Source organism: Lathyrus oleraceus, chromosome 6 (genome assembly GCF_024323335.1).
Source record: "Lathyrus oleraceus cultivar Zhongwan6 chromosome 6, CAAS_Psat_ZW6_1.0, whole genome shotgun sequence".
Lineage (NCBI taxonomy): Eukaryota > Viridiplantae > Streptophyta > Magnoliopsida > Fabales > Fabaceae > Lathyrus > Lathyrus oleraceus.
Genome location: NC_066584.1, coordinates 88,183,168 through 88,198,283, shown reverse-complemented (window position 1 = coordinate 88,198,283; position 15,116 = coordinate 88,183,168). Strand labels below are relative to the sequence as shown.

At 34.3% G+C, this 15,116-nt stretch overlaps 1 protein-coding gene across 1 annotated transcript; it reads right to left on the bottom strand.

Annotated features, from left to right (window-relative positions):
- Positions 1-1,964: 1,964 nt before the first annotated feature.
- On the bottom strand, positions 1,965-7,224 carry LOC127093331 (3-oxoacyl-[acyl-carrier-protein] synthase, mitochondrial). Its single transcript, XM_051032242.1, has 14 exons — positions 6,999-7,224; positions 6,624-6,853; positions 6,181-6,288; positions 6,025-6,096; positions 5,783-5,869; positions 4,776-4,927; positions 4,590-4,670; positions 4,427-4,460; positions 4,255-4,321; positions 4,093-4,169; positions 3,093-3,153; positions 2,886-2,968; positions 2,608-2,679; positions 1,965-2,482 (listed from the first exon to the last, which is right to left on the bottom strand). Exons 1-14 carry the CDS (start codon positions 7,135-7,137, stop codon positions 2,312-2,314), a joined length of 1,434 nt encoding a protein of 477 aa, XP_050888199.1. The 5' UTR covers positions 7,138-7,224; the 3' UTR covers positions 1,965-2,311.
- Positions 7,225-15,116: the final 7,892 nt, after the last annotated feature.

The window sequence follows — 15,116 nt, the reverse complement described above, 5'->3', positions numbered from 1 at the left end:
AATTAGTTTAATTAGTATTTTAAATATTAATATGTAATATAAGCTATTAAATATTAAAATTTTATATATAAATTAATTAGTTGAAATAGTTTAATAGTTGAAATATTAATATTTAAATTAATTTTAAAATTTTAATATTAAAATATTAAATAACTAAATATTTACTTTAATTATTCAATAAACTAAATAATTAAAATAAACTATTGAAATAGTTTAATAGTTGAAATATTAAATATTAAATATTAATATTTAAACTAATTTAAATTTTTTAATATTGAAATATTAAATCATTTAAATAATTGATAATTTAATTATTTAATAAACTAAATAATTGAAATAAACTATTAAACTATTAAATAATTGAAATAAACTATTTAGATAACTATATATATATATATACATATATATATATATATATATATATATATATATATATATATATATATATATATATATATATATATATATATATATATATATATATATTATATATATATATATCATTTATTAAACTATTTAATAAACTAAATAATTCTATTTAGATAATTCTATATATATATATATATATATATATATATATATATATATATATATATATATATATATATATATATATATATATATATATATATATATATATATATATATATATATATATATATATATATATATATATATATATATATATATATGTGTGTGTGTATGTTGTAGTAGAAAATACAAATATGTTGGTCTTGTGGTAATGTGTTACCATGTTAATGTGATAGCCATGGGTTTGATTCTTCTTGCCACCATTTGTTTTAAACACTGCATTTTATGCGGACAAAAAAAATATAGGTATCAAATTCAAAAATTCGTTAAATTATATGGAGTTTAAGTTAAATCCAATTTGGATGCCTCGGTGTGAATTCATTTGAGCATATATGATTACGAAACTCAAACTTTAGTCTATTTGTAAATTATTGCCAATATCTATCTCTTTGACATTAACATGTTTGGCATTCGTAGACACAATAGATTTAAAGAAAACATCAGGGTGCATCATATCTTATCTAAGATAAATAATAAGAAAAAATATTTATAAAAAAAAGAAATGAACACTAAACTATTTTGGAAATGCATTTCCGAAGGAACTCATATAGAATCCGAAAAATAAATTTTATTAAACGTAACTTTTTTAGCTCAAAAATCATATTATTGTGATCAATGAGGAATGAAATAAATGATCTTTACCTTAAATTTCAATTTCTTTTCCTCCTTTTGATGTGATGAAACACAAGAATGAAGTTTTAAAGTGTAAAATTTGATTGATAATGAAAGGATTTTTTGTAAGGGTTTTGAGAGAAAAATGATGTTTGATCTTGAGGAAGCATGCAGAGTTAAAAATCATGTTTGACGAACCCGAAAATTTATTTCCAGAATTATAGTAGTTAGCATGCAAATGTGACATATTTTCAAATTCCCGATTCACAAATTCATAAATACATTTTCGAATTTATCACTAAATTATAAAAATAAAAATACATTGATATGATAGATTTAAAGATACATCTCCAAATTAAATTTAAAAAAAGAAAAATATTAAAGTGAGTCAATTGGGACGTGTTTTGATAAGACCTATGAATGTATAAAGAAGGCATTTGCAAATTTCTCTAAGATCTTTTTCCAATTGCCTTTATTAATTAAATACATAACTTATATATAGACTATAGTGCATAAAACATATAACTTTTCTTCACAAATCATATTTGGGTGTGAACAGCCCATTCAATCTGTTTCCGTACACTTATTTTGTTGATTATACCAAGGCTTCTTTATCTCCTTTTAACACCTATATTAACCTTGTAACTGCATGATGTTGTTTAGTGCCTCTTTGGTTGTGCGTTTAGGAGTATAACGTGATTTGTTGAACTTACGAATAAAAGCTCCTTACCATACGTACATTTTTTATCCATTGCAAACGCTAGACCAAACAGTCACTTAGTATTTTACTAAAAAAATATTGTATACATCATCAAACAATAATGGTTTTTTACATCAAAACATTTATTCCATATCAACCTTCGTAAAATTACGAAACAAAATTTGTGTAGTTCAAAGTTCAACCCAAGCATCCTGATCTATTTAGAATTATACATCATGGATAGATCGCACCACAGTGCAATTAGGGTTTTGAATGACTAAAAGCTAATCACATTGAAGAACTGATGAGCAAAAACAACAGGCCTTTAGGACATTAAACTCTCCTCAGCATGATGCGTCAGCTCTTTTAGAACAACGCCAGTAGAATAAATTAGATGCATCTGTTTTATTATTCGGATCCAGAGTAGGCAAAAAGTAGGGAAGCATTTGTTCCTCCAAAACCAAAAGAGTTTGACATAGCTACTCTAATCGGCATCTCCTTTGAAGCAGTCAACGGCATGAAACCATCACCAAATACAGAATCTGGCTTTGTTAAATTAAGAGTTAATGGAGCAATTCCCTGTGATAAGAACAAAAGAACCACACTATTTGATTAAGTATACAGGGTCTGGCTATAGACTGTTCAAAAATGGTTCCCCAGGATTTCTATGATGCATGTATACAAAATGCCAAAAAATTGCTTACATGCCGTATTGCTAAAACAGAAAAAATTGCTTCAACCGCTCCAGCAGCTCCTAGGAGATGACCAATAGCCCCCTGAAATCAGACAAATTGGGGAAAAGTCATGGACTTGATTCAGTTTGTCAATGTTCCCTCAATCCTAATTTTTCTTTTAAACACTTAATGGCATCTCAATTCATATACATGAGAGCTTCCATCTAAGAGGGGGTCAGTACTTAGATTAGACAGCCAAACGGATAAGCATATAACTTGTTAGTCATGCAGCTTGCAACCACCCTTACCTTGGTGGAGGAGAAGGCTAAAGCAGAAGAGCTAGCATGGTCAGAGAATACGGTTTTGATAGCATTAGCTTCTATTGCATCACCTGTAAAAAGAATTCTGGTGAGATACATTATGACATGAGCATAATCATCCACTGATGAAGTATTCAAACATAATAAGCATTCAAACTTAAATTGCTGGAATCAGTAAAGATCTGCTTCACTTGCCCAAATGTGTCGATGTAGCATGTGCATTTATGTAATCTACATCAGAAGGATGAAGACCTGACTGAAATTTATGAAAATGAAATCATTTAAAGTGAAGATTGTCGAGACAATGGCTATGTCATAAATGTAGAGAGAAAACATCAATAATACAATATGGAATAAGAGTTTAATATCATTAAGACTAAATGTCTCCTAATTAGGCATATGGAGCGCCCTCAAATAATAACTGCCAAAAGCATTTAAATATAAACCCCTACGCATGATAATTCCATTCACTCTCAAACTTTGCTAACATCTGGCCATCTTGTGCACACACTTATTACTATGGCATAGCATAACCTTTAGTTGATAGATCTCATAGTGACAACGAAACTGAAAAAGATGGCGTAGTAGGCTTGGTAGTAGGAGTTAGAGGTTGGTTAGTTAGTAGTTGAAGGCTGGGATAATTAGAGAAATAGGGCATCTTGCCAATAAATAAGAAGAGACTGAGAGGGAGAGGGATATTGTCATTTTAGAGAGCTAGGGCATTTAGGCATAGGGAGGCTTGCAGACCCTACAAATTCTGAAAATAAGGGAGAATATCCCAAAATCTTCACACAAAAATACCAGTTCCTTTTGACCATTACATGGTGGTAACAAGAATTGAGACACACATAGAGACTCTGGAGAAATAGTGTGGAACTACAAGGCTCGATAGAATTTGGATTCAGATCTAACTCGACCCCAAACTTTAGCTCATGAGGTGTAGGTTGCCCCCACTTATAAACCATTGTTCAAATTAAATCACTATCCAATGTGAGAATCTCAATCAACACCATTGTCACGCTCAAAACATGACATCTGGAGTATGAAGTTTGTTGGATAATACTATATATAAAACATGGGGGAGAAAGGAAAAATATAGTCACAACATGCATACATGATAAGTTGGCAGCTTAGCAAACATAAAACCTCTAATGCTACGTAGAAAATACAAATCAAAATAGGATGATTAAAAAACCTGTCTTAAAGCACGAGTCATGGCCAGAATGGCACCTCTCCCATCACTAGGAGGTTGAGTAATGTGATATGCATCCCCTAATCAAAATCCATATGAAACGAAGTCAATCTAATATAAAACTAAGATTAGGGAGAAAATTTAGCATATCCTGCAACAAATTACCTGACATCCCATAGCCACGAATCTCTGCATAGATTTTGGCTCCTCGATTTTTAGCATGCTCAAGTTCCTAAACAATAGGGGAAACATATAAACAAACAAGAAAGACCAGACTATAAACAAATAATTGAAGAGGAATTGGAGGGATAGATACACAATAAATTTTTTAACTAACCTCCAAGACCAAGACTCCAGAACCTTCTCCTATCCTGAGTAAGAACACAACATGGATATAAGCAGCATGACAAACAAACCAATAATTTGAAGTCAGAAAATGAAAACTAAGCAAAACAAATTAATTATTATAAGTAACGAATCTGCAGTGTTGTTATACTCACACAAACCCGTCTCGGCCACTGTCAAATGGCCGTGATGCTTCCTGTGGCATTGAGTTATACTTTGTAGTCAAGGCTCGGGACCTGCAAGTTTCCAATATCAGGTTTTAAAGCATCAGAGGAACAAAGGACAGAACTAATATGGTGGTTGGCACTAACATAAAACACAGGATGGTGGCTACAATTTACCTGCAGAATCCTGCAATTGACAATGCATCAATGCTCGACTCAGTCCCTCCAGTCACCATAACATCTGCATCCCCAAATTGAATCATTCTCATTGCATCACCAATAGAATGTGATCCAGTAGCACAAGCAGTGACTGCAGCATGATTTGGCCCCTGTATTCAGGAATAGGGAAAAAGTTCAATTCATGATTAATAATGATCACAAAGGTCAGCATAGAAAAATATGTGAATAGCTCTGCAATAAAAACAGCAATCAGCTTTAGTACCTTATTTTTCAGATGTTTTTTTTTACATATGTTAAAACTTATAATTGTTCTGCCAGGAGATATATCATGATTGACTAACCAATCCCGTAAAACATGTTTGACATAAGTCACATAACTATATCCAAAGTGATGGGTAAAAGAGTTATATCTTTGTTTCAGAAGGCTGCTAATCATTTCTCAGTGGATATGATGTTACTTTAATATTTAAACTTAAAAGAGTAAGAAACATGGGAGTAAGAAGATATATTGTAATGAACAAATAATCTCCACGCTTAAAATACAATAATTTGCACATATGATGCATAGGTACAGATACGGTACCCGGTACGAGTACGGATAGCGGTACGGGATACACCATATTTATATTAATCAAGGTACGGGTACGTTAATAGAAAATAAGAAATTCTCTATAAAATGTATTAGTAGGGAATTAAATTGTTCAATTCACAACACAACATCCCAATAAAAGTTTAAAAGTAAAAATTGTGTTAAGTCTAAAATACATAAACATATTATATTAATATATGAGAAAATTACAAATTTCACTCGAAACAGAATAATGAGAAAAAAGTAAGTACCACAAGTACGGTAAGGGTACTTCACTCTATATACCTACAGAATTTCTTTTTTGAAGTATATCTACAGAAGATAGTAAAGCAAAATGCAGTTGCCTATCCAGCAATTATAGGAGCTGACTATATTTGTATTATAGAATATCAATCAATTGAGAGTAGTTCTTTACCTGGAACCCATATTTCATGCTAACATGACCTGATGCCATGTTGATCAATATCCGTGGGACAAAAAATGGACTAAGTCGACGAAGACGCTGCATTAAGGGGAGAAAAGGTAAAAATCAAATACAAAAGTTCAAATTAACAAACCATTTTTCAATCATAATTAAAGCATGTGGAGAAACACTTGAATGAGGAAAGATTATCAAAGTATTTCAGAATCAGTAGTGGTGAGTTTCAACAAACTGACCTTCTCGCATATCAGTTGTGCAGAGTCTAACATATCACTAACGCTTCCAATTCCCCCACCAATAGACACCCCCTGGTTACTTTTGAAGTTAAAATACAGTGCAAAGGAATTGTCAAAAATTGGTTTAGTCAATCAACCATATTAAAAATAGCATACCGTTCTTTCCTTGTGTTCCTGCTCAGTGGGAAACCAATTAGAATCTCTAAGAGCTTCCTCAGCAGCACATAGCGCATATGCTACAAACCTTGTCATTGATCGATGTTCCTAAGGGAAATGTCACAATACTACAATGACATCAATAAGCATAATAGTTGTTCAGATGCAGCATGTATACGTAAAACCAAAGCAATACCACATAAGATTAACTAACACTTGACATGTTCGTGAGCTCTTTTCAGCTTATTTCCATAAACTCTCTATGGCATATAAAAACAGCTTATACCTTAAATGAAAACAGCCCGACATTATTTTATCTTTGGTTATAAACATAGTTCATACACAAGACATATATGATAGGGATTATGCTATAAACGCCTAACTAGAATCTTTACCAAAACAAAGTGACAAATTGTAATCCTATTCTAACATTAACGCTATACCTTAGAATTAAGCCAAAGTTCCTCATTGAATTCGCCCTTGTTGGTTCCTGTGGGAACAACAGCGGCAACTTTGGAAGTCAATTGATCAAATGTAGTCAACTGAGTTTCTGAATCAAAACTATTCATCTTGAGATCCTCCAAACGTAATGCTCTTATCCCACATTTTCCATCAATCAATTGGTTCCATGTTTTATCCACTCCACAACCAAGAGGTGTCACCATACCCAAACCTACAATTCAAACACCGCGAAATTCCACAACAAGTACGAGATTATGTAAGATTCTAGCAATGTAAAATTGAAGAAAAGCAGGTGGATATAGATTGTATGAATGCGTGGATAAAAGAAGGAAGTAAGGAAAGTGAAGAAGAGTTACCAGTGACAACTACTCTTCGAGAAGAAACAACAGGAGGAGGTGGAAAGGGTTTACAGTGAGTGGAAGAAGAACGAGATGAAGATGAAATGTATCGGTAAACGGAATTGAAAACTCTCCGTGAATTTGAGCGTATTGCCATCGCAAACCACCGCCAATGGAACCACACTTCAATACCGGACGCAAGGAGAGAAAAAGAGGTTATTTTTACACTAATTATTTCCACTCAGTTTTTTAATAAACAGATATACAAATTAATAGTGTATAAAATAAATAAATATTATCAAAATAAATAAATAAATAAAATTGAAAAGGGATTACTCTTTGCATTCTTATTCGTGCTAACGCGTTTGATTCATATAATGCGTCAGATTTTTCCTATTCCTTCTTCTTCGTTTCATTTTAGAAAGTTTGCTCAGAAATCGAAACAGAGCTCGTGAGCAAACATCATTTTCATCATTTTTCAAGTTTTCTCGCTAGCTCTTTTAAATTGCATTCAAGGTTATGACATCAATTTGTTAAATAGTAATTCCTTATGTCGAAGCAAATGGTGCTCGACAGAAACATGGATGTGTCGAAACATATAGTGTGTGTCGAGTTGTATTAGATGTCGAATGTCGAAGCAGATTATTTGATATAGGATTTCGACTTAGACCTATTATTTTTTGGGTTTTTGTAATTTTTTGGCTTTAGCTTAGGGAGCAAGCTAGCTCAATGATAAATAGAGGGAGTAACCTCTATTTTCATAACAATCTTGTAATCACTTACAGTTGTAAAATTAATGAGATTTTCCACAGACTATGGACAGAGAGAGACTTTGCATAAATCATATTTTTCCCCAATTTCCAGCAAACCCTAATCTTCTTTCTTATTCAATTTTATTTTCTTATTTTCATCATCATTGTGTAGGATACAACCTTGCAACCAAGGTTGGTTGATTCACTCGAGTGAAGAGTGAAGAATAAGTGGGAATTTGATCTGTTGATTGAATCTTGTTCATCAAGATTGACTCGGAATTACTCAAAGTTTTTGGGTTTAATTCCAACGTCTGGTATCTAGAGCATTGGCTGAACGATTCGTGGGAAGTAAAACACGATGGTGATGAATCATCCAAACGGGTATTTTCTAGTGAGTCTCCTAATTCTGAAGAATCAAAATTATGAGAATTGGTGCAAGCAGATAAAAGTTATTTTTTGCTATCAAGATCTTTGGGATCTTGTGAAGGATGGAGTGACACCGCTTGCAGCAAACACGACAGATGAAGAAAAAAATGCACACAAATAATTTAAGAAGAAAGATTATAAAACTCTCTTTATAATCCATCAATGTGTTGATTCTGATAATTTCGAAAATGTTAGTGATGTTGAATCAGCGAAAGAAGCATTGGAAATTCTTGAAAATTTGTTTGGAGGTGGAGAGAAAGTGAAAGATGTGAAGTTACAAACTCACAAAAGAACGTATGAATTGCTTCAGGTGGAAGACAATGAAAGCTTAACTGATTTTTTCACTAGAGTTACAAAACTAGTGAATCAAATCAAGGTATGTGGAGAAGTGTTAACATCAAGATTAGTTGTTTCAAAGATCTTGAGGTTACTGGCTCCAAAGTTCAACCACGTGGTAGTAGCCATAGAAGAGTCGAAAGATTTGTCAACATTGACAAAGGAATAGCTTCAAGGGATGCTTGAATCTCATGAATAAAGAATGGCGGAAAGAGATGCAGGCAATTGGATGAGTGATATAGATTTGCAGGCGCAATCAGCAAAGAAAAGAAAGGCAAAGGGAAGTGGGTCGACAATTAAGGTAAAGGAGGCTACAACAATTCGACTAGTCGAAGTCGGCAAGAAAGAGGTTGGTCGAACCAGAGAAGACCCTCGTACCAAAGCAACCAAAGAGGTGGTAGTGCGGGTAGAGGAAGAGGTGGTGGTGCAGGTAGAGGAAGAGGTGGTAGTCAAAAACCTGATAAAAGTCACATTCAGTGTTTCAATTGTCAGAAGTATGGTCACTACTCTAGTGATTGTCCTAAAAATAGAAGAATCAGGAAAATGATGCAAAGTTTGCAAAGCATGAAGAAGAAGATTTGTTATTGATGGTCACAACAAGAGATGAAGAAAAATTCCAGACCAATGGTACTTGGACTCAGGATGCTCATCAGACATGACCGGTAGGAAAGATTGGTTTGTCAACATGAAACCTCAATGAAGAAAATGGTAAAATTTGAAAATGACAATACTCTAGCAGCTGAAGGTATTAGTGATGTTCTGATTATGAGAAAAGTTGGCAAGAGATCAGTAATTTCCAATGTACTGTACATACCAGGCATGAAAAGTAATTTGCTCAGCATAGGGCAGTTGGTCTAAAAGAACTATAAAGTGATGATCAAAGACAAGATGATGAGAGTTTTTGACTTAGGTGCAAAGTTAATCTTGAAGGCACCTATGTCTCAAAATAAAACCTTCAGGATTGAACTTAATATGATGGAGCACAAGTGCCTTGCAACTGCAGCTAGCAGGGATGAATGGATATGGCACTATAGACTTGGCCATCTTAATTTCAAATACATCAAAGATCTAAAAAGAAGAAATATGGTTTCATGGTTACCAGAAGTCGACATTCCAAATGAAGTGTGTGAAGAATGTTTTCAGGCGAAGCAACACAACAACAACTTCAGCAAGGATGCAGGAAGCAAGTCGAAGGCAATCCTTGAAGTCATATACTCTTATGTGTGTGATCATATATAAATGGATTTGATTGGATGTAACAGATACTTTGTCACATTTAAGATTCTAAGGACTGATGGTGGTGGAGAGTATATGTCGAAAGACTTCGACAAGTTATGTGAGAAAGTAGGGATTGTACATGAGGTGGTTCCACCCTACACTCTACAGTAGAATGGAACGGCAGAAAGGAAGAATAGAACCATTATGAACATGGTGAGAAGTATGTTAAAAGGAAAGCATCTACCCAAATGATTATGGGGAGAAACAGTGTCGACAATAATATACATTTTGAATAGATATCCGACGAAGAAGTTAGAAGGAATTACGCTAGAAGAATATTGGTCTGGTGTCAAGCCTAGCATAATTAATCTAAAGATATTTTGATCTATAGCATATAGACATGTGTCAGATCAGTTGAGAAGAAAACTTAATGACAAGTCGAGTCAGATGATCATAAAAGGATATCATTCTACTGGAGGTTACAAGTTATTCGACCCAGTAAACAAGCAAGTAGTGATCAGCAGGGACATGATCATAGATGAGATTAAGGAATGGAATTGGAATGAAAATGTCAAGAAAGATTCATTGAGAATCTTATGTGAAGAACTAACAATTGAAGTCGAAAGAAAAGTCGGTTAGAAGAAGTCAGAGGTCAAGCAAGCACAAGCAGACCTTAGAGAATAAGACACATGTCTGCAAAGATTGAAAGAATGTGTAATTACATAAGATGATATGGTCGGCGATGAAGGTGAGCTGGTACACTATGCTTTCTATGCATATGTCGAACCAGTCAATGCAGTTGAGGCATTGAAGGATTCGAAGTGGGTGAAAGCAATGAATGAGGAACTGAAGCCCATCAAAGACAACAACACCTGATCACTTGTCGAATTTCCTCAAGGAAAGAAGGCAAACGATGTGAAGTGGTTATACAAGGTGAAGTTGAATCACAAAGGAGAAGTAACTCGACACAAGGCAAGACTTGTGGTGAAAGGATTTCTTCAGAAGGGAGGAATCGACTTTGATGAAGTTTTTGCACCTGTTGCTAGGATTGAAACAATCAGGTTGGTTGTCGGTCTAGCAAACATGAACAACTGGCATGCATGACAGATGGATGTGAAATATGCATTCCTGAATGACCCCTTAGATGAAGAAGTGTATGTTGTACAACCAGTTGGGTTTGTGAAACATGGCAAAGAAATCAAGGTATATATGCTGCATAAAGCCCTGTATGGACTTAAGCAAGCTCCGAGAGCTTGGAATAAGAAGATAGATAGATTTCTAAGGGAGAAGTAATTTGTGAAGTGCACAATTGAGCATGGAGTATATGTAAGAAGAAGCAATTGTGTGTTGCTTATACTATGTCTCTATGTCGATAACATGTTGATAACTGGAAGTTACAAGAAGGAGATCGAAGATTTCAAACATGACCTAAGTGAGGAGTTTGAAATTCCAGACTTGGGAAACCTCTCATATTTCCTTGGCATTGAAATCTACAAGAGTGGTAGAGGTTTGATGATGCACTAAAGAAGATATGCATGCAAAATACTCAAGATATTTGAGATGTAATATTGCAACCCAACTTTGACTCCAACTGAACCTATATTACAACTATCAAAAGACACAAATGAAGATGATGTCGATCCAACATAGCACAGAAGACTCATTGGGCCACTTCGATACCTTTGTCACATAAGGTCTGATCTAGTATACAGTGTAGGTATGGTGAGTAGATTCATGTAGAATCTAAAGGTATCACATCTAGCATCAACGAAAAGGATATTAAGGTCTCTGAAAGGAACTCTCGACTAACGAATTTTGTTTCCTACAGTTGATGAAGGAAAAGAATGCAAGTTAGTGAGATACACCGACTCAAGTTGGTGTAATGATGATGAGGATAGAGAATCCATTGTTGGCTGCATGTTTATGTTAGATGGTGCACCAATTACTTGGAGTTCAAGAAAGGAACCAGTAGTCGAATTATCTTCATGTGAAGTAGAGTACATAGTTGCTTCTCTCTGTGTATGTCAAGCAATATGGATGGTGAATCTGGTCGAAGAGATTATAGAGAAGAATCATGGAGAAATTACCATGAAGATCGACAACATGTCTGCTATCAATCTGGAAAAGAATTTGATGGCACATAAACGAAGCAAGCACATCGAAATGAGGTTCCATTATCTTCGAGAGTAGGTAGCAGAAGCGAAGCTGGACTTGGAACACTGCAGAACTGAGAATTAGATTGCAGATATCATGATGAATGAAGTACATGTCGAAGTGTTTAAGAAGTTAAGGTCTATGATAAATGTATATAGCTTAGACACAATGAATTAGATGGCATGTTGAATTTTAATTCCTTGTGTCGAAGCAGGCGGTGCTCGACAAAAATAAGGATGTGTAGAAACATGTAGTATGCGTCGAGTTGTATTAGATGTCGAAGTGTCGAAGCAGGTAGCTTGACACAAGATTTCGACTTAGACCAAAATAGGTATAGGTATTTTGGGCCTTTGTAATTTTTGGGCTTTATCTTAGGGAGCAAGCTAGCTCAATTATAAATAGAGGGAGTAACCCATATTTTCATAACAATCTTGTAATCACTTACAATTGCAAAATTAGTGAGATTTTTCATACACTGTGGGTAGAAAGAGACTCTGCAGAAATCATCTTCTTCCCCAATTTCCGTCAAACCCTAATATTCTTTCTTATTCAATTTTCTTTTCTTGTTTTCATCATCATTGTGCAGCGATACAATCTTGCAACCAAGGTTGGTTGATTCACTAGAGTGAAGAGTGAAGAACAAGTGGGAATTCGATTGATTGATTGAATCTTGTTCATCAAGATTGACTCAGAATTACTCAAAGTTTTTGGGTTTAATTCCAACACAATTGACCTTTATCTCACTCCATTCAATCAAAATTCTTCGACTTCACACATTCGTTAAGTTTTTCATTTTATTTCTTTTTTATTTTTTATGTATTGGTTTGAAGTTAAACGAATAATAGGTTGGTTATTGTACATTATGAGGCATACTATGTTATTTAGTGAGGCATGCATGTAAATTTTTGAAGTTTGAAGTTAGAGAATTCAGACATACTTTTTTTCTACGTTTTTCTTGTTTCAAGAGGATACATAAGTTAACTTATGATTTTTATTGTTCTGCATTGGGGAAATTAACTTTCACAATTTGTTTTTTTACATTATTTTTATGATTTTTCCTGTTTTGTCCCATGGGTTTGAATCCTATAATTATTATATGATTTTTTTGTGTAATTACAGGTAAAGTGTCTCACAATGTAGAAAATTGAGGCATGGTAGAGTAACTCAGTCGTTGGTGCCACTTCATTTGATTTTGAAGCATCGTCTTTCGGAGTTCATGTGTCTCCAGCTTCGTCCTCTTAGAAACATGAGTCCTATGTTGCTGCCTCTGATGGCCCAAAAGTATAACCTTTTATTATCATTCTTAGTGTTTTTCCAAGAGGCGCATCAGACATCTCACTGCTTTGTATGTATGCATACCATATTGCCAGGAACATGTGGGATGGATAGGTAAAATAAATTTGTGCATATTCTTTTAAACATATGTGCTATAAGATTTGACATTTTAACGTTGATGTATTTTTTTATAGCACCGTGAGTCGTTGAAATGCATCAACCAAGGTAGGAAGATTGCAAAGTTGTTGCGGCCTGATGAAGCATGGTTTCAGAATGTCATTTAGTTATATGAGTTACAAGATTTATGCAGGAATGCATATACTTTTATTAAGAATTGTTCTTTGTCTACTTTCATAGAGAGATGGCACTTAGAGACTTCTTCACTCCATCTTTTGATCGGTGAGATGTCCATCACACTTGACGATGTGTCATTCCTCATACGCCTTCCTATCTGAGGAAGGTTATTAAACTACTTCAGACTCATTAGACCTGACGCATTGGACATGATGGTGCTATATTTGGGAGCTGACTCAGATGATGTCCAACATGAGATAGATGACACTAGAGGATGTCATGTTAGGTTTGGATTTCTATAGAGGTTGTATAAATACCACCTTGATGCGGGAGTTGAGGTTGATGTGATGATGCACATGTAGCATATCATAGAGTGTGTATAATGAGGTCATACCTTTTATATCTGGTTGGCACATCCATATTCATGGACAAAATTACATAATATGTCGATGAAATCAACCTGAGATACTTCATTGACTTAGGGAGTATTCATTAGTATAACTAGGGGGTCTCTTTTTTGGTTTACCACTACTCCAAGTTATATGAAGCTTATTTATGGAAGACTAGACAAATGACAAGCGACACCCTATTTATGCAATATATTTTCACTTTTATTGTTACTAATATTTAACACTTATGCTTCACCGTTACTAATTTTATTGTTACTATATGTGGATGACTACAACAAGGCTTTGCCACATGCTTGCTCGTTCATCCTGCTCATAGGGAATCAGACGACTGGACTATTTTGAGTTTATCTTGATTGTATTGCATCAGATGATATGAACTACACAATGTATGATGATCACCGCTAGACAAGCCCCTTCAATTAGATACCCTTCTACTCTATATGGTTAGCTTGTGGGTAACAACATATGTATCCACATCTACTTGAGTGAGTCACCCGCTAGTTCGGGTATCTGTAGGGTATTCCTAGAGCCCTCACTATTGTTGCTCCTCCCACACTCCCCCACAAAGATGTTGATGGTATACTTGTGTAGTACTACAATCATATGGTCTTAGAGGATGTGCATAGTGTGCCACCTCCTTAAACATGTACTACTACATTAAGATACATCTAATGGTTTTTCATAGTGTCACATCCTTTATGACACCAAATGTAGAGGGAAAGCCATCTAGGTCAGCTCATCACACTATATTAGAGGAAGAGCAGGCTAGGGCGGACCATGTTATTTATGTGTTACCAATTTGTCAGCATATTATGGCTATTGGGTGAGCAGCTAGAGAGAGAGAGAATAGAGTTGCAAGAAGACACTCCTGGGAGGGCCATTATATTAACCATGATAACTGAGGCACAATATGCCATTCAGTATAGGAGGTCGAGAAGGAACCGAGGGGTCAGATATACCTAGTAGTTAACTTTTTATTTATATTTTGATCATTTATATTTTGGTCTTTTTAAACAATATATGGTTTTCATTTTTACTTAATATATGGTATTTTCATTGAATTACAAAAGTGTATGGTTTGATTGAATTATATATGACATTTTTTATTGTATTTTATGATCAATTTATGGTTTGATTGAATTATATAAGGTTTACTAAAATATATCAAATTTATAAAAACGAACACTACCTGGAGGGACATTTACTATCATGAGAGTTAATATGAACTTAACTTCCATATTATCCACTAATAGTGGGGACATAAACACACT

Bases quoted from the DNA above. Each gene is read 5' to 3' on its own strand.
- LOC127093331 (XM_051032242.1), bottom strand. From the start codon at position 7,137: ATGGCAATACGCTCAAATTCACGGAGAGTTTTCAATTCCGTTTACCGA. The intron at 4,461-4,589 runs GTGAGTATAACA...GTTCTTACTCAG, and splicing joins AGTGGCCGAGACGGGTTTGT to GATAGGAGAAGGTTCTGGAG. The intron at 2,483-2,607 runs GTAAGCAATTTT...TTCTTATCACAG, and splicing joins CTGTTTTAGCAATACGGCAT to GGAATTGCTCCATTAACTCT.